Source organism: Hyposmocoma kahamanoa, unplaced genomic scaffold, assembly GCF_003589595.1.
Source record: "Hyposmocoma kahamanoa isolate Upper Pololo Valley unplaced genomic scaffold, ASM358959v1 78, whole genome shotgun sequence".
Taxonomy (NCBI): domain Eukaryota; kingdom Metazoa; phylum Arthropoda; class Insecta; order Lepidoptera; family Cosmopterigidae; genus Hyposmocoma; species Hyposmocoma kahamanoa.
In genome coordinates this window covers 21,307,578-21,331,089 of record NW_020653945.1, presented here as the reverse complement: position 1 = coordinate 21,331,089, position 23,512 = coordinate 21,307,578, and the positions used below count along the sequence as shown (strand labels likewise).

At 36.4% G+C, this 23,512-nt stretch overlaps 1 protein-coding gene across 1 annotated transcript; it reads left to right on the top strand.

Moving 5' to 3' along the window:
- Window positions 1-1,609: 1,609 nt before the first annotated feature.
- LOC113232738 (gustatory receptor for sugar taste 64a-like) lies at window positions 1,610-22,928 on the top strand. The gene is made up of 8 exons (XM_026467515.1): window positions 1,610-1,781; window positions 12,534-12,743; window positions 16,968-17,072; window positions 18,177-18,361; window positions 21,006-21,169; window positions 22,264-22,432; window positions 22,549-22,638; window positions 22,830-22,928. Exons 1-8 carry the CDS (start codon window positions 1,610-1,612, stop codon window positions 22,926-22,928), a joined length of 1,194 nt encoding a protein of 397 aa, XP_026323300.1.
- The last annotated feature ends 584 nt before the right edge of the window (window positions 22,929-23,512 follow it).

Below are 23,512 nucleotides of genomic sequence, written 5' to 3'. Positions count from 1 at the left end.
TGAGTATTGAGTAGAGTTCTGGAATACGACCCTTAGAATGTTACTTTCGTACCGTGCAAAATAAGCGCGTGGTAAAAATTATAACAAATACTTGTGATCATAGTATTAAGGTATAATTTTAGGTGTTATGATATTTGTGCAATGATACGACTAATGAATGTATTTTATTGTTCTCGGGGTCATCACATAATATGTCGTGGCATCAGTGAAAATGTACTACGAATCTGGATTGCCAACAATAACACCGCAAAAGCAGCTGATATTTCCTGGACAACCTTCTCACGATGTAAGTAGTTTCGTAATACCTTATCCGTAGTAGATTTGTGGGTAAAAAATGTCTTTTGTTTTTCTCAGGGGACTCTGACTCACGAATCAGCGGTAAATGTAAAAAATATGATAATTTTGGCTGTAATTTATTTGCGAATGAAATAAAGAAATTTTGTTCACAACTGAGAATGCTGACATAACAAACCGCCACCAACGCTAAGCGAAAAAGTCATCGTAGACTTACATTTCAATACATAATTGTAACTTTCTTATATAAAAAAAACCGACCTCAAAAGTTTATGGAATGACATCTAGTTGCCAAGTTTTATTGAGTTTTACCGGTTACCGGAAAGTGCTCAAAACCGGATTCATTCTCCGCAGTACCGGCACGCTATGATGACCGTTTTGACAGATTACAATAGTGTCACGTCAAATCTCAATTTGTTCTTAATAGAGGTTTGGATGGCTTTTGAAAGTGAGCTCCGTATGTCGTAAATAAGTAATATTTAAATAAATAAAGATCGATCTACAACTTTTTTTTAAAGTTTGCTGTGGGAAAGTTTGTTGGTACGTGTTGCGAACGCAAAAGAATTTTTATAATAAAATTTAGTATAACTTTCAAAGCAGTAACTCGTCAAGGGCACATTACATAGACCGGGGTTACTATGTTCAATCAGTCAACCAACACCAAATACATATTACTTCATTCCTACCATAATTTAACGAAGTTATGGCACAAACTAAAAAAAGGTCAAAAAGGAATTTCGAATTGTATTTCCATAACAAACTACCACTGTTTCGCGATTAATGGCACTAGTCCTGTAAACCATTAACCTATTACCAATATATTACAGTCAACTTATATCGGCTTTAAATTTATGAGCTCGTCGAGATCCCTTACATCTTCTACTTGAGTCTGGCGGCTCACAGTACGGATTCCCGACAACAGCAAAGTATATTGTAGGATTGGAGCTCTGTCAGTGATATGTACAAACTAGTCGTGTGCTTGATAGTAAGCCACATGCCTATCCATAACAGGTGCAGTGCCACTCAGAGCTTTAAATCGCAAAGATCCGATGGGTAGTGCCACTACGCCCGTCGCCCAGAGACAAAAAGTTGACAAGTCCCGTGTGCCTGTAATTTCACCAACACCTTTACCCTTCTATAACCGGAACGCAATAATGTTAACAATATGCTTGGCGGCAGAAATAGGTAAGGTGGCAGTACTTGCCTGGACAAACAGTTGAACAAGGAGCTCTACTGCTGCTTGACTTATACTTGTACTGTTGTTATTATAATTATATTTATTGTTTTTTCCATCACTTAGGATTTCTTACACACCATGGAAAGAGTATTCGTATGGTCCCAACTATTTGGTGTCGCTGGCCCTAAAAAGATCCTGTGGAAGCTGTATGGAGTAGTCATATTTGCATTGCTGCTGGTTATTCAACTTGGAGCTGTTTATAAACTCATTAAGTTGTTGTCGGGATTGACCGCCTACTCTGTTGGGAACCGTAAGTATCACTAACATCATTATCATAGTTAGTCTATGTAGGCTAGCTCAGCCAAAAGGCAAACTAATAACTCATACACACTCAAACACACGCACACACATACAATTTCAGTGACAGAATTATTTAGACTGATTATATAATTTAGATTAATTTAATTTTACTCATTAGCTGTCTCCATAAATTACTACTTGTTCTTATTATTATTTTTGAATAATGTATAAATAAAATAACGTACTTAATAGATTGTAAACTTTGCTACGTCATTGGAAGGTTTGCTGGTAATTATAGCACAGGGATTCCTGTTTTAAGTACCAGCGGTCATATCTACTGATTCTTTGATACTTACTTTATGCATGTTGTATTATTATTATGGCAAATAAATTTATTATTATTAATTAACTTTAAACAAATAAAGAACTTTTTCTTTTGAAGTTCGATGTTGTCTATGGTCATTTTAATAATATTTTATGGCGCACATTTAAAAAATAAGCGGGAATGTTTTAAGTTTAGAACTGGTAAATTGTAAAGGTGTTGTAGTTCATTATGATAATGCCAAACCACGCAATATTTACAAAGCCGTCAAAAACTGTTGCAATTAGTTTCAGATTGTTTTATTTCATCCATCATATTTCGATATATTATTTTGATTTTAAAAGTTTAATGTACACTTCATAAACAATACATCATAAATTCACCATACAGTCATTTGTTGCTAATATAGTATAAAGTTGCTTACTAACAAACTATGGACCTATGGTGTCTGAAAATAAAATATTTTTATTTTTATTTATTTATTTTTATATTTGCAGAATATAGCCCCTTCAGATTTTCGCTCACAATATTTTAACATTTTAGCAAATTTTAACATTGCCCAACAATGAGACTATTATCATACAATAATAGTCCCATTGCTGGGCACAGACTCCTCTCACAAGGAGAGGGCTTCGGCTACACTGCCCTCATTATCCTATCCTATCCTAACGTCATGGACATTTTTAGCTAAACTGAGTTATTAAAATATCCGGGGGTCAACGAAACGAGATATACAACCGCTTCTGATTGGTTTTTTAATAACTTAAGCAAAATCAGCATAAATCATTTTTTTAGGTGAGAATAAAACATTAGGTGCCATTATCTCGTATTACCGAAATGCTAATGCATTAGTTATGACAAGGAGTTATCAAATTGCTTTGTAGATGTGTGCAGGTATCCTCACAATGTTTTTCTACATCGAAACGCTCTTGGTAAATTTCAAATTAAATTTCGTACATAAATTCCGAAAAACTCAGAGCCCGTATCGAACCCACGCTCTCTTATTGAGAGTCAGTAGGTCAAACCACTACATGTAATTACAATTATGGTAAATAATAATAACATGTGTGACGATGCAACCTCTTTCATCGTCACCTCACCTTTTTATCACCATTTCTTTGGTTCCTGGCCCCTTACTTTTAAAATTTTAAATAGTTATCGAGTTCTTAGGTTTTCGCGATCGTTACACATAGGAAATGAAAGTATTTTTCCGGATTTAAATCGCGTATATTTGTTTTTTCAGTCAACCGTGACCATGGGACCTGTAAAGGGCCCGAAACGTCGGTTTGTTTGAAAAAACAAATATACGCGATTTAAATCCGGAAAAATAGTTTCATTTCCTATTTTAAATAGTTCTCTAATTATTTTTCTTCGTCAATCTTTTAGTCTTCATCATTTTTTCGTCTTCGTCTTTTTCTTCGCCGTTCTTTTCCTCTTTCCTCTTCGATGGGAGAAGCAATACTTTTGCTTCTCCCATCAGACGTGCTCTCCAGTCATGTAAACCCAACTGCTTATAGAGCAGCAATATAAATACTAATACAAGCCTTTTTAAGGTAAATGTCTACTGTATATTCATCCATAAGCATATCAAGTGTTTTATAATATTGTTTTTTGTTACTGTTTTTCTTCTCCTTTTTCTTCACATTTTCCCTACTTTATTATTTAAACCTTCTACAAATTCATGTGGACTGAGCATTACTCTCATTATTACGTAAGACCCATCGTGACACATGAGTCGAGTACATAGTTTTCCACGATAGTAACAAATTCCTAGGTCGGGCGTTATCAACTTGCCCGCTCACACTAGTCTTATTAGTCTGTTTAATCAATCTTCTTTCATTAATTCTCACTATATGTCTGAACCACCTAAGCATCCCCTTCCCTATCTTTGTCACAACATCTTCTCCCACACCGCATTGGGGTTTTATTTAGGCCATAGTCCGTGCGGGTTGGGGACGTCACATGTTTTCCGAGAGTCATGAACCCGTCTTTTGTGGCCGGTTTTCATCACGATATTGTCCTTCATTGAAAAGTTCATGGGAAGTTTAAAATTAAATTTAGAACATAAATTCCAATAACTCAGAGGTGCGAGCCCGAATTCACACATATGAATAATCTCGTACATACGAATTACAGTACTATTTTCTAAAGTTTAAGTACCGGAGCTATTCGATTGTAACGGAAGTCAACGATGCATTCGTAACCTAAATCATTATAAAGTGGTATTTGATGTAGTAATTTTCTTGCTCATCGAGTCGCTACTATAATATTATAGGTCAAAGGTTAATTCTTACGCATTAACATTGTAATTGGGATGTTCAGATGATTTTCTTGACAACATAAATGAGTTGGTATCACGAGGCCTACTATGAGCTCTTATCGTGATTAAGCCAATAAGTTGAATTGCTTGTCAAATTCATACTATGACCTCATGGAAACAAAGCAAGTTTCCATGCAGTTTACGTTAACCGTTCAAAAGCCGTTCACCTATTTTCTCATACTAAAATCGTATCATAACGTGACATGGAATTGAACGTTTCAACTGTCAATATAAGCAATTTTTTTGAAAGATGATCTGTCTCCTTTAGTTTTCTTCTTCTCTTTCGTATCACTCTTGACAGAGTGGTCGTGGTCATCACGGAGTACGTTTGTTAATGGCTGATGTGGCTTGCCTCACGACATCTTTCTCTGTTAGTGGACTCCCGCGAGCACTCATGTAAAGGACCGGCCACTGCAGATTTTATTTGATCGGTCCATCGAATGGGTGATCTCCCGCGCAGTCTAGTGCCCTCCACTCTGTCTTGCACAACAGTCTTGCTCTAGGGAGTCAAAATTTCGTCTTGAGACTTCTTTACTTATAAGATTAATATTCTGTTAAGGTTACGCAGTGTCATTCTATATTTGAATTATTACAATTTTTCATTATTAGAGTGTGCCAACCCTAGTACCTATTTATAAACTAAATATTTGCCTTAATAGCATAAATATTTGATTCTCGTTTACTTATTATAGTTGGAAGTGGCTAGAGCAATGATTATATCAATACTGCACTAGGTTCTTTTACGCTTGGGTTCCACTTTCCATTTAACATCTGGTGGACCGAGGCATCAGCCTGATATAAAAAAAAGATGACGGACTCAGATGTTTTGAGCGTATCCAACATAGTGATTCCAACCAACGATATCTATGTACTAGCATACTAGATGTGGCGGTTCATACATACACTGTTTCACTGAGTTGCGGAACAATAAAAAACAAATCATAAGTCGTAGATTAAGTTACAAAGCAGAAAATAATAGCTATTTATGCAAATGGATCATCCTAAAGAAGGCGCATTCATGTAAACGGTTATTTATGCAATTGTATCACAATTGAATCTAATATCAGTATGGAAACGAGATGGAAATAGTCAAATTTAATAATTATTAAATTAATAATATAATAATAACGCTCACAATCAACATAGCCCCGCACTAGGGAAACCCTGTGTCCCGGGTGCCATGGACACACACATAAACAACCACAAATTACACCCAAACTCACGAGAGAAATAAATGTAGGCTATACAAATATTTCTCTCGGCCCGGGAATCGAACCTGGGACCTCTGCGTGGCAGTCCGGCATGGTGACCGTTCGGCCACGGAGGCAGTTTAATTACTAGATAATTTATAAATGAATCAAAGACCCGTATACTACTTACCGGAACAATGTGAATAATTTCAAATTTCCGAAGAAATAGCCTCATTTAATAATAGTAATCCCAAAAATATGAGAATTTGATTAAATGCGGATGTTCTTTGATTTCGTGAATAATTTTTTTTTTTTTTCAATTTGCTAAACTAAAAACTGTCTACTTATATTTTACAGTAAACACATCTGCAATTACCAGCAGGTACGATCGTGGTCTAACGCAATTTTGTTAAATTAAAAAAGCACCAAAAAGCTCTTTACGCTAGTATAGTTGGGGAACAAGCGGACGGCCCTTGAGTTAAAGCAAAATGATACGTATTGTGCAACTAATAGCGAGTTTGCCTGGAGTTTTCCGTTAATACTGCAACTATAAATAAATATCATTGTTAAACACTCAATATTATCTGATTACCTAGGTCATTCTCAACAGGTATAGAATGTCGCATACGTCCACCGTACAACGGTACTGATACTCTTTGATAAAGTTCAATACTAAAACAAAACTGTTACTATTAATAATGTTTTGATTGGAAAATATACTTTTCGTGAATGTTTTACCCATTTAAATAATGAATTCAATCAAGAAGTGTGATTGATTCCATTAAGCTCCAATTGATATGCGTCAGTGTAGTGTTCTAGTGTACGTAGGGCTAATATCCGAATTGACATTTTACCGGACAAATAGATTCTCCATAACATTTATTTCGCCGAATTCGCCGAAACATGAACGGTTTCCAAGCCAAATAAGTTTCCTTTGTCTAACTGACGTTGACATTGACTTCTTATCATAGACAACAATGAATAAATAGGTTTCCTATTACCGATAATTAGGGAATATACAGACTTTTGTTAAAAGGGAAATAAATATTTTGATAAACAAAATAACGGTTCTTATAATAAAACTCTATTTTTTTTGTGTTATCAAGTTACGGGACGAACAAGTCGTGCGCCTGGTGGTAAGCGACACGTCTATCTATAACAGTTGCAGTGCCACTCAGAGCTTTAAATCGCGAAGATCTTATGGATACTGCCACTGCGCCCGTTACCTGAGACATAAGTTGACAAGTCTCATATGCCTGTAATTTCACCAGCACCCTTAAGGCCCATTTAGATGGAGAGAGTTTCTCGTCTCGAAGATACGATTATCAAAAAAATAAAAAACTTTCCTCGTCTAAACATTCGCGATTATCGCCCTTCCACGTGAGCGATAATCGTCTCGCCTTTGAGTATTGAACGTCTCCATGTAAACAAAACTTGAAGCAAAAATCGTATTTCGAGTTTTTGTGCCAGTCAGTCGCTACCATGAGTGCAGTGCGCGAGTTTTGATTATCACTGCTTTTCTAAGACAATAATTAATGAAACGAGAATGAAAAAACATGTTGTTTTAAGAAATGTTATAAAATTTAAAAAGTACAATGAACCTAATATTACCCGCATTTCCCAATTTCAATGATTTTTGCGTCATTTTGATATATCCATAGTCAATACCGCAATAATCACTGAATTCGAATGGCAATTCTCGCACTCAAAACGGTTCGAACCGATTTGTACGATACTCGTATGAACTTGAAAAAAGTCATACAATATCGTGTTTATACAAGTCGAAAACTCAGAGACAACAAGAATTAAAATCTCGCCAACGATTATGTCATACAAGATTCGCAAGCAACTTAATCGCCTCCTCGACTGTTTACACAGAGAAATACGTCGTAAGGAGACTCTTGCCTACAAGTTCTCGACTTGTCTAACACGATCTCGTATAACATTTTGCCAAGCTCAGACGAGTATCGTACAAATCGGTTTTAAACGTTTTGAGTGCGAGAATTACCATTCGAGTTCAGTGACTACTGCAGTATTGATTGCGGAGATATCAATATAACGAATCAAATCATTCAAAGAAAAATCATTCAAATTTGGAACTTCTGATTTAATTGGAGTTCATTGAACTTTATAGAAATAATTTTTTATAATATTTTATACCTATATATTTTTAATTTTGTAACATTTTTTAATTCAACATTTTTTTTTCGTTTTCGTTACATTAGTTCTTGTCTTAGAAAAGCAGTGATAGTTAAAACAACCTCGCGCTGGCACAAAAACTCGAGATACGATTTTTGCTTTCTATTTACACGGAGACGTTCAATATTCAAAGGCGAGGCGATTATCGCTCACGTGGAAGGACGACAATCGCGAATGTTTAGACGAGGAAAGTTTTTATATTCTTTCGATAATCGTATCTTCGAGACGAGAAACTCTCTCCATCTAAATAGGCCTTAAAAAGGGCCAGCAGAGGGCCGGACGGGCAGGCACAAATAATTCGAGCCACCTTGCATTTTTATTCTTAAAGGGCAAGAATGTAAAAATGTAGTTATCGTCGAAGAAAAAGTTATTTCCGGTTTTTAAAATTCAAATTTTCAATAAGGATTTAAGGAAATGCCGTTTAGTACATTAGTTTCAAAGTTGCATAATAGTTGTTGATCAATCAAGCATTTTAAACAATGCTTGATTGATCAAGAACTATTATGCAACTATAAAGGGCATTTAATATTGAATCGAATTATGTGTCCGGGAGTATATATAGTATAGTCTTCATGATATTTCAATTGAAATAAGATACTAATTTCAATGCCTCGAGACCGGCCTTGGAGCATGCGGTGCATATATTATTTTGCGGTACATTAGAAACCGCGGCGGTAGGCACGCCGGTGCCGCACCGGGATCCATTTGTATCCGCCGAAATCGTCCGGTATGTGCCGAAATCTGCCTGAACGCACCGGGGACTTTTCCATTGTGTAGTCACGAGTAGAAGGAAATCAAATCCTAGCGACCGCTGGCATGTGGGCGGATGCCGCGGAATTCCAGCCAACTCTGCGGTACGCCGACAGTAAGGGATATCCCTCATTAGAGTGCGCTGGGTGGGCCTGAAATTGCTTGGCGAACCGAGGCAGTCTTTTTTATTTTTTTCTTGTCATAAATGTTACAATTGAATATTTTTTTCATGGATCTGAGATGGTGACCTTGAACCTTATAATTATCTCAGGTCACAGAACGATATTCAAAATTTCGACTTCGTTCGCGACCTGTAGAATTGTATTTATTACAAATTTTACGCATGTTGGTTGAGGAACGGTCGAGTAATGAATGTATCCCTCGCTGCGCTTCCGTAAATATTACATATTACAAATTAGTGGAAAGTGAAAAGAAAAATACAGATTGTATAAAATAGGACAGTTAATATATTAAGTATAATTTCATTGTGGCAGACCGAATATTAAGCATGAAAACATATTACATACATACATACATACACTTCACGCCTTTTTCCCATCGGGGTAGGCAGAGACAACAGTCTTCCACTTGCTACGATCCTGACACATATCATTCGCCTCATTAACACGCATCAATGCTTTCATATACGCTCGTCGGTTAGGGGTACTCTTGACCTGGCCCTTCTTTAAAATGGCCTCAATTTGCTCATGATAAGTTCTCCTTGGTCGGTCCATACCAACTTGCCCGCTCACACTCGCCTTATAAATCTGTTTCGTCACTCTTCTTTCATTCTTACTCTCTACATGTCAGAACCATCTAAGCATCCCTTTCTCTATCTTTGTCACTATATCTTCTTCCACGCCGCCACGCTCTCTTATCACACTGTTTCGTAATTTATCCATCCGAGTCGCTCCAGCCATACTCCTCAAAGCTTTCATTTCTACTGCATTAATTATACTTTCATGCTTCTACTGCAAAACCCAACATTCACTACCATACATAAGTGTAGGAACCAGCACTCTCTCTCCCCCACCCCCACGCACAGCCAATCGTCCTTTTAGACACTTTCTGGCTGCCAATGAAAGTATGCAAGGCACCATTCACCTGATTCCCTGCGCTCACTCTTCTTTCAATGTCTTTCACATTTTCCATCACACGTAAACATAGAACCCAAATACACAAACTCTTTCACTTGTTCCAATTTCTCTCCTTCAATCAATATCGTGCAATTCGTCATATATTCTTCTCTTTCAAAAACCATTACTCTTGTCTTTCCCACATCAATTTCATTCCTTTCCTTTTAAGAGTACGTATGCATAATATTTACATTCCATCCATCATACCATCTCCTGCAACTCCTCCACTGACGACGCTAATACCACCTGGTCATCGGCGTATATTTTATATTCCTTCTCAAACAAACTTTCAAAATACTCCTTCTATCTCTTTAATACGCATTCTTCTCCTTTCACTATACTTCCATCGTAGCCTCTGATTTTTTGCAGATGCGAAGTTGTGATCTCTCTCTCTTCTCTAGCTGTTCTTAAGGACTTCCAAAACTTAATGTTGCTTTGAAAGTCATCAGGTAATCTCCTGTCAAACTCGTCATTCCGGCACTCTTTCTTCCTTCCCACAACATCTTTCGCTACATGTTTTATTCTTTTAAACTCTTTCCTTGCCTCGTTTACATCCTCTTTCGTTGCCTTTTGTATTCTTTCATTAGCTTTCATAGATAACCAATCTAACCACGCTTTCTTCTTATCAAACAGAACATTCCGTTCATCTTCCTCACACAAACATTCCTCGTCTTCAGCCCTTTCTTCCTTTTGGATACTTCACGCACATCAGTAGCGACCTCTACCATTCCTTCCTTAAACAGCTTCCATAAATCTTCAATACTACATACTTCGTCTAGTCCATCAAACCCTTCAAACAGTTTACTCACATATTCATTTTTCACATCTGTCTTCTTGACAACATATTAAGGTATATTTAACGGGTTTTTTACTGATCCCATGTCGGCCGTGATAATGGGACCTGTAAATGGCCCAAGTTTGTTTGTAAAAAACAAAAATACGCGACTTAGATCCGAGAAAATAGTTTATTTTCCTAAGTATACTCCTACTAACTATACTCCTACTATTGGACGAGTAGTGACAAATCACTAGTGTAGATAATTATAAACTACTAGATTACGGCCGCTTTCCGGTACCTTACCATTTAAGTTTCATTAGTTAATCTCCCATTAGCAATAATGCACATTAGCATTCGTTACATGTTTCTCGTATAGTATTATCAGCATTTTCATCCTTCATTAACTAATGGGAGGGACTAATTAATTGCTGCCAAATGTATCAAATATTAACAACATCAAAATCTTTAGAAGAAAAAAATGTAAATTCCGGACTTTTAATGAATATTCCTAGCTTTCTTCTAAATATAATATTAATGTCGTTATGTATCGTGCATGTGTATGAACGAAGCCAATTTTCGCGTGCGCGCACGCGCGGACTTTCTATCTGTGACATACGTGGACATGTTAGCGAGCGCGGCCGGAGAAGAGGCGACAAGGGGGGGATTCGCCTCTCGTATTTCAGAATATGCCTGTAATGTTGGTTCTTACTTTAATTTGTAATATATTTAAATTATTTACATTTGAAATGTGATATTGATAAGCTCTGCTGTTCATTCATAAGGCAGAGAAGAATGAACAAGAAACTCATGAAAAGGGAGTTGCTGTTTGTAAAGAAACATTTGTACACATTTATCATTTACAATATTTGTGATATTGTATTTTTCTACTGTGTCTAAGAGAGACTATAATTTTAAACACTAAATGAATTATATTGCAACTGAACGTGTCTACAAAGAAATCAACAGCATTATAGGGTTGAGAAAACACGCTAAGCTCAGGTCATAAAGTACAAGCTTTAACAGATCTAACTTTTTTAATGTTTTTACGTGTTGAATATTTTTTCGGTATCTATAAAGTTTTCTTTAGTACTTTGATTTAAACTTTCGCGATGTTTACACATTATTTGATTTTTAATTCGGGATTTAATTACGTATATAACATATTTTATTTACCTCGACGTTTCGGACATATTGCAACGTCCATGGCCTCGAAGGGACTGAAGAGGCGGATGTCAGATTCTTCTAGCCATATCACCTAAGGATGTAATCCTCTTTCAGTCTCAAGGCATTTACAAGATTAATTGCAGTTGTAGGAGTTTCTATACTGGGCAGATAAAATGCACCATAGCGGAAAGAGATAAATAACACATCGCGGCTGTTAAGAACCGTCAGCTCAATAAGTCTGCAATAGCCGACCATTTGCTGGAATCAGGGTCATACCACTGGATTGAGCTTCATAATCCTAAGATCCTGTCTACAGCATGTCATCACTATAGTAGAATCGTACGTGAAGCTATTAAAACTAAAAAACACCGTAATTTCAACCGAGAAGATGGTTTTAAGCTTTCATCGTTATGGGGCCCAGTTATCACTTCACCTGTTTCCACCGCCAAACTGTTACGTGAGCGTTACTGTGGTCCGGTTTTGAAGGGTAATTGGTGCTAGTGAAATTGCAGCCACATGTGGTTGTCGCCTTACGTGTCAGGGCAAAGGGAGCAGTGGCAGTGCCTTTAGGTTTAAGCTCCGTGTGACTATTTGCTTTATCGGCGAAGGAAAATATTGTAACGAACCCTGCAAGTCGTAAGGGAGCGACATAATCGTAGGAAAGATATGTGGGTTATACGGCATAAGGTAGTCACCACACTTATGGCCATGGTACCGATTTAGCTCAGCTTGTCAGGTGACTCCTTTAGGCCCAAAGCGACCCGAGTCCAGTTGCAATTGTATTGATTGTTGACGATTGTTTGTCTTATTGCATGACACATTTTTTGTAAAGTTGGCAACAGATTCATAGAAGAGAATAAAGAAAATATTTCCGTTTTATGACTTTATAATTTTATCTTTCAGGAAGCATGACAGCAAGATTGGCTGGAACAATCTTTTACACATCCGCCTTGTTAGCCCTTGTTTTATCCTGGAGATTATCAGCAAATTGGGAGACGATATCCACCGAATGGGCCTTGGTGGAGCGAAAATCCAACATGGTCGTACAACCTGATAAAACTGTAAAAAGGCGAATGATTGTGGTTATGATTGTGATGACAGCGTTTGCTACACGTAAGTGGGTTAAAGGCAGTAATACTTCTTACCCTTGATATAATACAGTCACATGTGAACATGCGTCAAAAGTGGTTATTATATGAAAAAAATTATATATATACATATATCGCTCGTTTGATGCAACGTCGTCGTAATTGTAATTTTGGCAAAACTGAATTAAGTATATTAACACAGCTGTACTTTTTTTTCGAGGGGAAATCCTCCTAGGGTACCTCTACGCGCGGGATAAAGGAAAGGTTAAAGTAAAAAGTTAAGGTAAAACCCCACAGTGGCCTTCTCGGTTGCTCGACTTGAGAAAGATTCTCCGCGCCGATCGCCCGCAGCCGCAAAGGGCGCACCTTTGCGGCTGCCGTCGAGCGGGATCGGCCCTCTCCCGATCACGTTCAGCGATCTCCTTCTGAAGCATCACCGCTTTACAGAAAGAGACCACTGCCAGGATGGGACTCTTGGTCTGCCATCACAGCCGCTACTATGCCTAGTGAAGAGAGAGATCTCCGGGCAATCAGATACGGAGGATCCTGGTTCCTCCCACAATGGTGGCATTGCGTTGTCGATCCAATTCAGATTCTTTCTATTCCCACATACTTCTGACATTAATTTAATCCTAAACATAATAAAACAATTGCCGGCACTATCCATAAAAATCTGTGCAATAAGCGCTATCTAGTTGATTTGTTTGTTATCACTACAAATTAGAGTAGCTTTGACAAATTGCACCTTGTCAATATAAAACAACTTAGTAAGAGTAGATAGATAGTAGTAGGAGCTCTACTCTCTGTAAAAAAGTTCGTCCAGTGAAGTACTGCCATCTTGTAAAATATATAGATTTTAAGACTTTCGTGGTTATTCACTAAATGATTATCACTAGTAACAGGTTTCTTACCACGGTATAACTTCTTTTTATTTTCCCGATATTTCCCGTTATCAAAGTGAAACTTCAAGAAAATAACATCCCAATGGAGATTGCTCAATTACTTGAACATTGCTTAAATTCGAGCTACTTCCTGTATAATGGTCAATACTACCTTCAGATTGATGGTGTAGCGATGGGCAGTCCCGTTGCTCCCGTTGTTGCCAACATTTGGATGGAACACTATGAACACGCCGCCATTCTGTCAGCACCATCAACAATAAAATTATGGAAGAGGTATGTTGATGACGTATTTTGCATAATGGAAGGAAAGGAGCAACATATACAAAATTATTTAGCACGTCTTAATAACACCCATAACAAAATGAAGTTCACTTGTGAAATTGAGAAAAATCGCGCGCTTGCATTTTTGGATGTATTGGTCAAAGTCCGACAAGACGGTTCACTCGGTCATTCTGTGTACAGAAAACCAACACACACGGACAAATATTTACATGCCACTTCACATCATCACCCAAAACACCTACATTCGGTCGTCAGGTCATTAACCAATAGAGCTTATGATCTTTGTGATTCACACCACCTACCACAGGAACAGGAGCACGTTAAGACGGTTTTGCGACAGAATGGGTACAAAATAAAAACATTTAAACCAATACACAAAAGGAAGAAGCAAATTGACGTACAGAGACTACCAGTTTTTCTGCCCTATGTACAAGGGGTGACAGATAAAATAGCCAGGTTCACCCCCTTAACCAAAATAGGAAAAATGTTACGTTCACCAAAAGACCACCTTCCTTTACAAACACCGGGTGTCTATAAAGTGAACTGCAGTTGTGGGAGCTCGTATATCGGTCAGACTAAACGAACAATTGTCGATCGTATGAAGGAACACATCCGAGCAGTAAAAAACAATGATGCACAGAAGTCGGCTATAGCACAACATCTCACACAGACTGACACTAACCACTGGATCGAGTTGCATAGCCCCCAGGTACTCTCGACAGAACGTCACTACATACCACGGTTGGTACGAGAAGCCATCGAGATCACGAAGTACAAAACATTTAACCGTGATGATGGTTTTAAACTGTCCAGTGCATGGAATCCGGTCCTTAGTGCGTGCAGTAATAAAAACAAAAACACCTCGAGTTCAGTTTCGCGTGTGGATACAGTAAGTGTGGTTTGTGTGAAAAAAGTGAGTGACAATGGTAACGCCACAACAAATCGCGATGAAGGTAGTCGTCGACAGCGCAAGAGGGTAGACAGATATGTCTGCCCATAAAGCTGTCATCTGCCGCCGTCCAGTCAACCAGTGACCATGGAGCGTGCAACCGTTCCGAAATATCGGGAAAATAAAAAGAAGTTATACCGTGGTAAGAAACCTGTTACTAGTGATAATCATCTTGTAAAATGTAAGCATTACTGCGTTCCGGTTCGGAAGAGTAAGGGTGCTGGTGAAATTACAGGCACATAGAACTTGTCAACGTATGTCTCTGGGTGACGGGCACAGTGGCAGTACCCCTTAGATCTTTGCGATCAAAAACTCTAAGTGGCAATGCGACTGTTAGTCCATGCTCTATATTCATAGTATAGGGAATTCTCTAGTTTGAGACCAGGCAACTGGTGTGGTTGCCTAGCACATTATTAATTTAGACTAGTTCATGTTCGTTCTTTTTATAAAACTTTTCCAACCTTGAACCCTCCTAATTTAGCACTCGCAATCCCTAGAATTTCTTACTTATACGTACTTCTCAGGGGAATTTGCGTTATTCTTCTAGAGTTTAATCATTGTAATGATATCATGAGTAATTTGCCTACTTATGAAAATAAAGATATAAAGACTCTGTGGTCGAGTGGCTTCATCGAGTATGTAACCAAAAATAGAGACGAAATGTCATTTAATTTGTTTGAAAACTATTCTGCCATATTATTACGGTGACAACTGCGCTTCGATTGGCCGAATTCGAAACAATTGACGGGTGTCATTAATTGTTTCACCTCAAACTGTCCAGTTTAACTTGAGCTATGCTATAATGAACGAAAATCGAAAATATACATATTTAATTACCGATGAAATGTGATACCGTTTGTTTTGTAATTAGATGTTTTGCTGTTTTTCCCACACCAGCAAATACAACAGCCCCTATTGTTAAAGATATTATCTTTATTACAATGGTCACAGGTCACTTGTTGGCGCTATACTATTGCAGCTTTTTAATTTGTGATTTCAGTACAACTTAAGTATTTATAATCTCAGTACAGAGTACTAAAAAAACCGACCTGAAAAGTACGTGGAATGTCATATATTTGCCAAGTTTTATTGAAATCGGTTATCGGAAAGTGCGCAAACCCGGATTCATCCCCTAGTTCGCCACTATACGGAAATTGGCACAGGAGATAATAAAAATCGGTTCTCACTACTCAAAGTATATTGAGAGAGAAAAACGCCTTGAATTGGAGAATAGCAAAACCAACCATTAAAATAATTACTCCTTACCCATAGAGGTAGATGATTTTTTTCCAAAATTAAATGGGACCACTATGGAGGTATCCTCTTTCCAACAAAAAAAGAATCTTCAAAATCGGTTGCCAAATACCGGAGTTATCGTGTAACATACATACAAACCTCATCATATTTACCTGATGAGTTGTCAGAGATGAATGGCCTTTATTTCGTCTCTTTTCCTGGTTATATACTCGATGATTGGCTTGCACACTGGTTTTCATGGTGTCGCCATCTCTGAGGTCCCAGGTTCGATCCCTCGCCGGGTCATGTAGAAATCTTCGCTATTTTAGATTGTTTTGGGTCTGGGTGTTTGTGTTACCGTCGTTGTTTCCGATTTCCATAACACAAGCGCATGACGAAAAAAAACTGAAAAGTATGCTTTCTGAATTGGTTCTCTCACTTCTAGACTTTCTTACTAAAAGTTGTGAATTATTTTGAGCTTTACACCATTCGTTTATTTATTTATTAAACAATTCATTGCATACTGTTTGCAGGTCAATATACAAACGCAATAACAATCATAAGGATAAGTGGGTAGTACTCAAGTATACAATTACGATTACAAAACAATAATAATAGCATTAATGTGTCAGATACCTACACTTGATGCCAACAAATCGAACAAAATTGAACAATTACAACATTAAAATAAAGAATCGCATATAGTTCAAGTCACATAATACTGCTGTATTATATATACGTTCGGTTTTACAGCCTTCTTAAATCACAATACTGCGCTTGAAACATTGTATAGGATTTGAAAGCTTTTTTCTTCAGTGAATCAGTGAGTTATTTGTGTTCTTTTTGCTCTTCATAGTCTTGAATTAGGTTTTTTTTTCAGTCGAACACTTAATGAGCATTCTTTCACAAATAGAATACGGTTCTTCTTTGTCTGTAATGTTGGAGACATACATATTGAATTCGCATGGCTTCATTTTAGTACCAAGTAAGTGAATTTTTACATGTTATTTTATATTTCTCTAAAGTATTATAAATTTAAATTTCCTTTGTTAAGGACCGAATTCTCAAACCGAATCCTCAGTTAAACAAGATAAGATTTCCAATTTTTAGCAGTCAGATAGCACCTAAATATGAAATAAACCTTTAACGGAGGACTATAGTTTTCTGTCCCTTCAGGGTCCAGTTAGGACTGTACTTTTGTTAGTATTGTCATTTTTAGGTTATTTTTATGTGGCATTTAATTGGCAATTGTTAAAGCAATGATTGAACAATTAGAAAAAATTCCTTCGATCCGGAAGCCACGAAACAAAACAGCGGACTTCACAAATTTTTCTATGTACTTGTTGTCGTATCTTTGTATTTGGTTTTACAATGGCTTTTTAGCCGTAGCGCCATCTATGAGAAATCTATGAAAGTATTTTGTCACCCAATTAGATACCTTTACGGCTACCAGCCCTTTTCACTGTATTTAAATTTTTATTGAATCGATATTTAATTGTTTTTTTGTGAAATTACTCCACTGGTTATAATTATTAATACAAAGAAAACGAAAACTTAGAAAAAAATATACTTCAGTACTTTATTTGTTATTTTTGTTGCAATTCAAGAAGTAGTTTTGTGTTTATTTGGAATTAGAAATCAGATATCAGTACATGTTCAAAATGTGTGAATTTTTAAAGTAAACAATTATACATGAGCTACGGTGAGGCAGCAGATGCTGTTCGAGTCCAGTTGGATTGAAGAAATTTTTTGTGTTTGTTTGATCTTTGTATTATTAATAATAACAACTAACTGGTGAAGCGTTTTCACAAAAAATGTATCCAATATCATGGTAAAAAAACGTCGTGATATTAAATAAAATTAATGGTGACAATTTTTATCTACAAGAATCTTGAAAATCTTTTCGCGAAACGCGATAGCGTTATTATTGCAATTAAGAACAATTATTATTGAATTTTGTTTATGTTTCTATGATTGTTATCTGCTTTATTAACATTTCCTGTGATTAAGTTTCCAGTCTCAATATGAAAAGACTTTATATTCCTTTGTCACAATTACTTTAAAATGTTTTAATTTTTTTAACTTTCAGATGATTATTCCATATGGATTGCTATACCACTGTTTGTTATGAGTAACATAGCAACTATACTGTGGAATTTGGAAGATCTTCTCATCGTGCTTATCAGCTTAGGTCTTTCTTCTCGGTATCAGAGGCTAAACTTATGTGTAGAGAAAGCTACTGTGTTTGACAAAACTGACAAAAAATGGTCCAAAGTAAGGCTTACAAATATAGTATATTGTTCTTTTTTTTTTACGAATTTATCTACCAAATTCGATACCTATTTAAAAAGCAGTGGTCACATCTATTTTGAGTAAAGTATTTGAAATTGAAATAACATTTATTAGGACTCGAACAAACGGATCTCGACTCACACTCCCCCTTCTTCTAAGGGCGATGTTATACAACGCGTTGCATCGGCGGCGGCGTTGCGTCGCCTGTGTGACATCACTCTAACGTAACACCGCTCTGTACCGGTGCTACATTAACAACAATTACCTTAATTGAAGACTTTTTTGGTTCGGTTTTTTTCTATTTTAAACATTTACCTACCAACAAATGGTCGTCGGGTCTAATACAAAAACCACGAAATAAATGTCCGAAGTTAACCTATACGTAATAAATTGTAACGTCATTGTCGTACTGCCTAATTTTGCTTGCAATAATTTAAGGGTCCGAAAACACCATATTCAGCTTCTACTGGAAATTTAACAAAATGCACCATATTTAGCTTCGACTGAAAATTACGTGAACACAAGAGTAATGGAGTAGCCGTTATCGTAAATATGAATTAATTTTTATATATATATTATTATGTCGAATTTTGTACAAATTCACTTAAAGAGTTGGGCAGATACATACATACAAATATTACTACAAATGTGAAAATAAGCGTGTCCTATAAGTAATGTACCGATATTCCAACTAAAAGTAAACTCAAATATCCGTAATTTCGAAAACCGATTTATAATAAAACCGTTACGCTTTCAAGTAATTTTGATGCTTTTTACAAAGGCAAAATTAGGTTTTGTTTTGTAATCTTCCTAAAAAAATACATTTGATATTACGAAAATTCGAGTTAACGTTATTTCGGGCAAATGTATTTTCTAACTTCTGAGGTAATCCCAAGCCGTAAAACGAGTTCACCAATATTTTGTTAGTTATTGCTAACGTTTAATAAAAAAAATTTAAAAATAAGATTAAGATCAAAGCGATTCTATAGTTTCTATGTTGTAAATATATTAATCGCTTGTGGTTCGAACAATTGAAAATGACCAAGAGGTTTATATAAGCTTCTTGAAAATGATGTAATGAGTCTCTTTCCATCGCATGGAATGTGTAGAAAAAGGACAGTTAGCTATTTGATTATTTTGTGTGCTTTTGTAATTTATATTTAGGATTCATTTATATATATATATATATATATATATATATATATATATATATTAAATACTATGAAACTGTACAAAATAACACTTAAATGAGAACTATGATAACACAATATATTTGTTTAGTGAAAATATGATACAAAAGCCTGTTTTTACACTTTACTACAGTAATTTAACAAAAAGTAATTTATCGAGTTCTTAGTAACAAAGTAATTTTACAACTTATTATTATATGGTACTGCATGATTGACAACCGCGCTGTCAGTCGAACAAACGAAGACTGTTGCGCGATTGACGCTCTGTATGTGATTTTAACGCCCTATAGGTGGTGACACTTTTTGGCGCGGACCCGATGTCCATTTATTGGTAGATCAATGGTTTTAAATATTAATCTAAATAATAAAATTGACGTATGTTGACAAGCATATTTTTTCGGAATACCTTTTTTTTACTGATTCTCAGATATTTTGTTAGGTTATACAAAACGACGATGGATTATAAGACAATATTTTCTATTGCACTACCTCGGTGGCTTAGCGGTTTGTACAGTGGACGCTAGATGACGAGGTTCCGAGTTCATTTCCCGGCAGGACCAAATAATTTTTTCTAGTGTGGGTGTTTTGGGTAGTGCCCCGGATTACATTCCCTTGCTCTGATACTCATAGCGTGATTGCCTGGCACATTACATTATTTGGAGTTCCCGGGTTCGATTCCCAGTAGGACCAATTTGGGACACCACTTTTTTAAATTACTCATGGTGCTCCCGAATTAATTTCGGTGCTGTGGTAGGTACTTATACAACAGAAAATTTTGTATTAATACCACAGGTTTGTTTTGTTTGAAGGTATAGAGCTCTCAGACAGTGGCACGACAATAGTGGCATGATAAATAATGACACATGGTAATATGAACACATTTTGACTAGAAATATGAAGATACATATATGTGGCAAAATCTTAACAATAAAAATTCAGCTCTTAGGGTTAACTTAATCTTCGTTTTTTGAACATACGTGTACAAAAAGAAATAAAAATCTCTATAGTGCAACAGCTCTATTGCCCGCCATCTTTCTTCCTCTTCGTTCTTTCACTCACTCATTTATTACTCTCATTCACGCCTGTCCTACCGTTGCATTCCTAATTACATTAACTTGGGATACAGCTACATTCAATATAAAATATTCAACATAAATATAATTTGGGGTGGTTTAGAGACACTAAAGATTTAAATTTAACTTTATGTCGCTTATGATAAGAACGATATAAAGTGTCAAGCTTGATGTGCTTTTGACGGAACAATAAAACAAATAATAATTAGTATTATTTTAATACTATTAATATTATAAATGTTGGCGGCAAGTACTCGATGGTTTTGAGAAGGAGTGGCAGTAAATCACCAAAGACAGGAAGCAGTGGAGAATTTAAGGATTGACCTTTGCCCAACAATGTCATAAAATCAGCTTTCATTGCAGAATACAGAACTCCTCAAAGTGTATTCTTGGAGGAAGATTAGAGAAGCTTACGTGAAACAGGCGGTACTTGTTCGGAGAATGGACCGTGCGTTGGGAGGGCTCATAATGCTCTCCAGTTCTGGTAACTTCTATTTCATCTGTTTGCAACTGTTCTTGGGAATTACGTAAGTTATGCTGACTTCTGCTATGTGCTTTTTTAAAGAATATGAAGGTGCAATTGTTGCAGCGACGACGGTTCGAATGCCTGTAGCAAATACCTGTGATTTCAGTTTTTAAATTTGTACATTTTAATATGAAAGTTTAGTAGTAATACCCGTTTTTTTATTTACGGGGGAAATGCTTTATGCATATCCTTGAGCCCGGGGAGGGTCAAGGGTTAAGGGTTATGTGGGACTAAACTTGGTGGAGGGCCCACTAAACACGCAGGGCTTACCCTCTTGGCCAGGTATTGTGGGCGCCGTGGGATCCCACAGACTTACCACTATGACGCCTCCGGTCACTCCGGTTTTCACCAGGGTTCCCGCGCCCTAGAGCGGAGGGTCGGTTCGCTTGACCCGTTCCTCCAGACGGGCAGGAGATCTCCGTCTCCTGAACAGAACATGTGAAGTCCTCTGGGCCAGGGTCGAGGACTGTGGCCTAAACCCTCTCCTTTAAGGAAATGCTAAAATATTTTGGCTGTATATTTTACCCGTCTATACGAATAACTTTAGCTGTTCTATACTAAATGTTAATTAATACCTATTCGATCAAAATATATAGATACTCATTAATAAAGTCTTTGGTATTGCTGAGTTGAACCAACCTCTAAATATCACGTAGTAATAAAATATGAACGTATAAGGCTACTTTTTAAGAGGCATTATTGATCAATAATTTTGGCGAATAAGAGGCGGTACAACGGCTACTCTAACGTTGGCACAAAACATTCTAGTGCTATTTAGTAAAAAAAGCTATGCATTTGAACGTTTCATAAATGACAGCGACAATATCGTCAGATAAACCTTGACAATAATGGTATTCCTATTAAATATAAATCAGGCTGACTATGCTTTGATCAGAAATCTGTGAAAAGTCAGAAACGTTTGTGACGTGATATTGTTTGAAACGCGGTAAAACTTGGTACTTGAAAAAATTATTCGATAAAAATATTTTAATTTCCAATGTGTAATAATCGCTTTCCAATTTTTTCTTAGAAACCTGTGAACACATAACTGGACTATATACAAGCTTTTCATGATACGACGCTATAATTTTCCAGGCAAGGCATATCTGGCGAACTTATCAAGCGTCTGTACTATATGATCTCTCTAATATGGCTGATCATCAGATTCTCTTGCGTCGTTCTCTCGGCATCAGACGTCAATGTCCTTTCTAAGAAGGCCTTGAGATACCTCCATGGATGTAGCGATAAATGCTATAACATTGAGGTACGTGTGAGATCATTATGACATTTTCTCATGTAATTCTATGCAATGTAATCAATATCTACAATTTACTATAAGCCAAGTACATAATGACAATGATTATGTGTTATTTGTTTCAGATTGATAGATTACAGAAGCAGCTTACTAAAGATTACGTTGCATTAAGTGGGAGTGGATTCTTCTATCTTGACAGATCTATTTTGTTACAGGTGCTTATATATTATACGGATTCGTTAAAGTCTATCTATATTTTTTTTCTGTATATCATTCAGAGTTTCTTACAATTACAATCCTAAATTATCAATTTAGTTTCTTTTTCTCTTTTCTATGTTGTGCTCGATTTTTTCGTTTGTCGCGCTTTTTCTTTACGAAACCTTATAGAGCTAATATTACGTTTCAGATGGCTGCAGCTATTGTAACGTACGAACTCGTGCTTATTCAACTGGATGGCAAAGATGGCGTTGCTGCTAATGTCGCGTTAAATGTTACTAAAACCTGAATGGAAGTTTTTATTTGTTTATTCCTTAGAATCAATTAATTCACCGACATTTCTTTTAGAGTTAGTAAAAAAAATATTTTCTATAAAAATGTATTTACAAATTGTGCTGTGTCATCTATTTTCAGCACACAAATATTTGAAAGAAATGTATGAATGTAATAATTTTAAGTACGTTACTTTTTATCAGTTAAAATTAGGATTACGTAAACATTGCGACAGTATATGATACCCGTGTATTTAAATATCTTCGTGTATCCTTACTATTTTCTGTATCTAATCTTGTGCTATTAGTTGCAATAAAAATTATGAACATACACGGTCTTCATATTCAAAGCAAGTTATAGTCGTAGCTGCGATTTCAATATTTCTGTCCTGTACTTCTTTAAAATATTCTCTGCTTTGAAAAATACATGTACATGAGGCGCACCCTAAGGTTCCAAAATGAATAAGAAAAAATACTATAAATGACCAGAAATTAATTTATTGTTTCTCAAAATATTCTCCGTTAGCGTTAATGCACTTTTTCATACGAATGAACCAATTTTGAAAACATTTATGCCACTCCTCCGTGACAATCTCTGAAG

Excerpts from the sequence above, each read along its gene's own strand:
- LOC113232738 (XM_026467515.1), top strand. The coding sequence starts at position 1,610 with ATGGAAAGAGTATTCGTATGGTCCCAACTATTTGGTGTCGCTGGCCCT. Across the intron at positions 12,744-16,967 it reads GATGACAGCGTTTGCTACAC|TCGAACACTTAATGAGCATT; the intron begins GTAAGTGGGTTA and ends TTTTTTTTTCAG. Across the intron at positions 17,073-18,176 it reads TGGCTTCATTTTAGTACCAA|ATGATTATTCCATATGGATT; the intron begins GTAAGTGAATTT and ends TTTAACTTTCAG.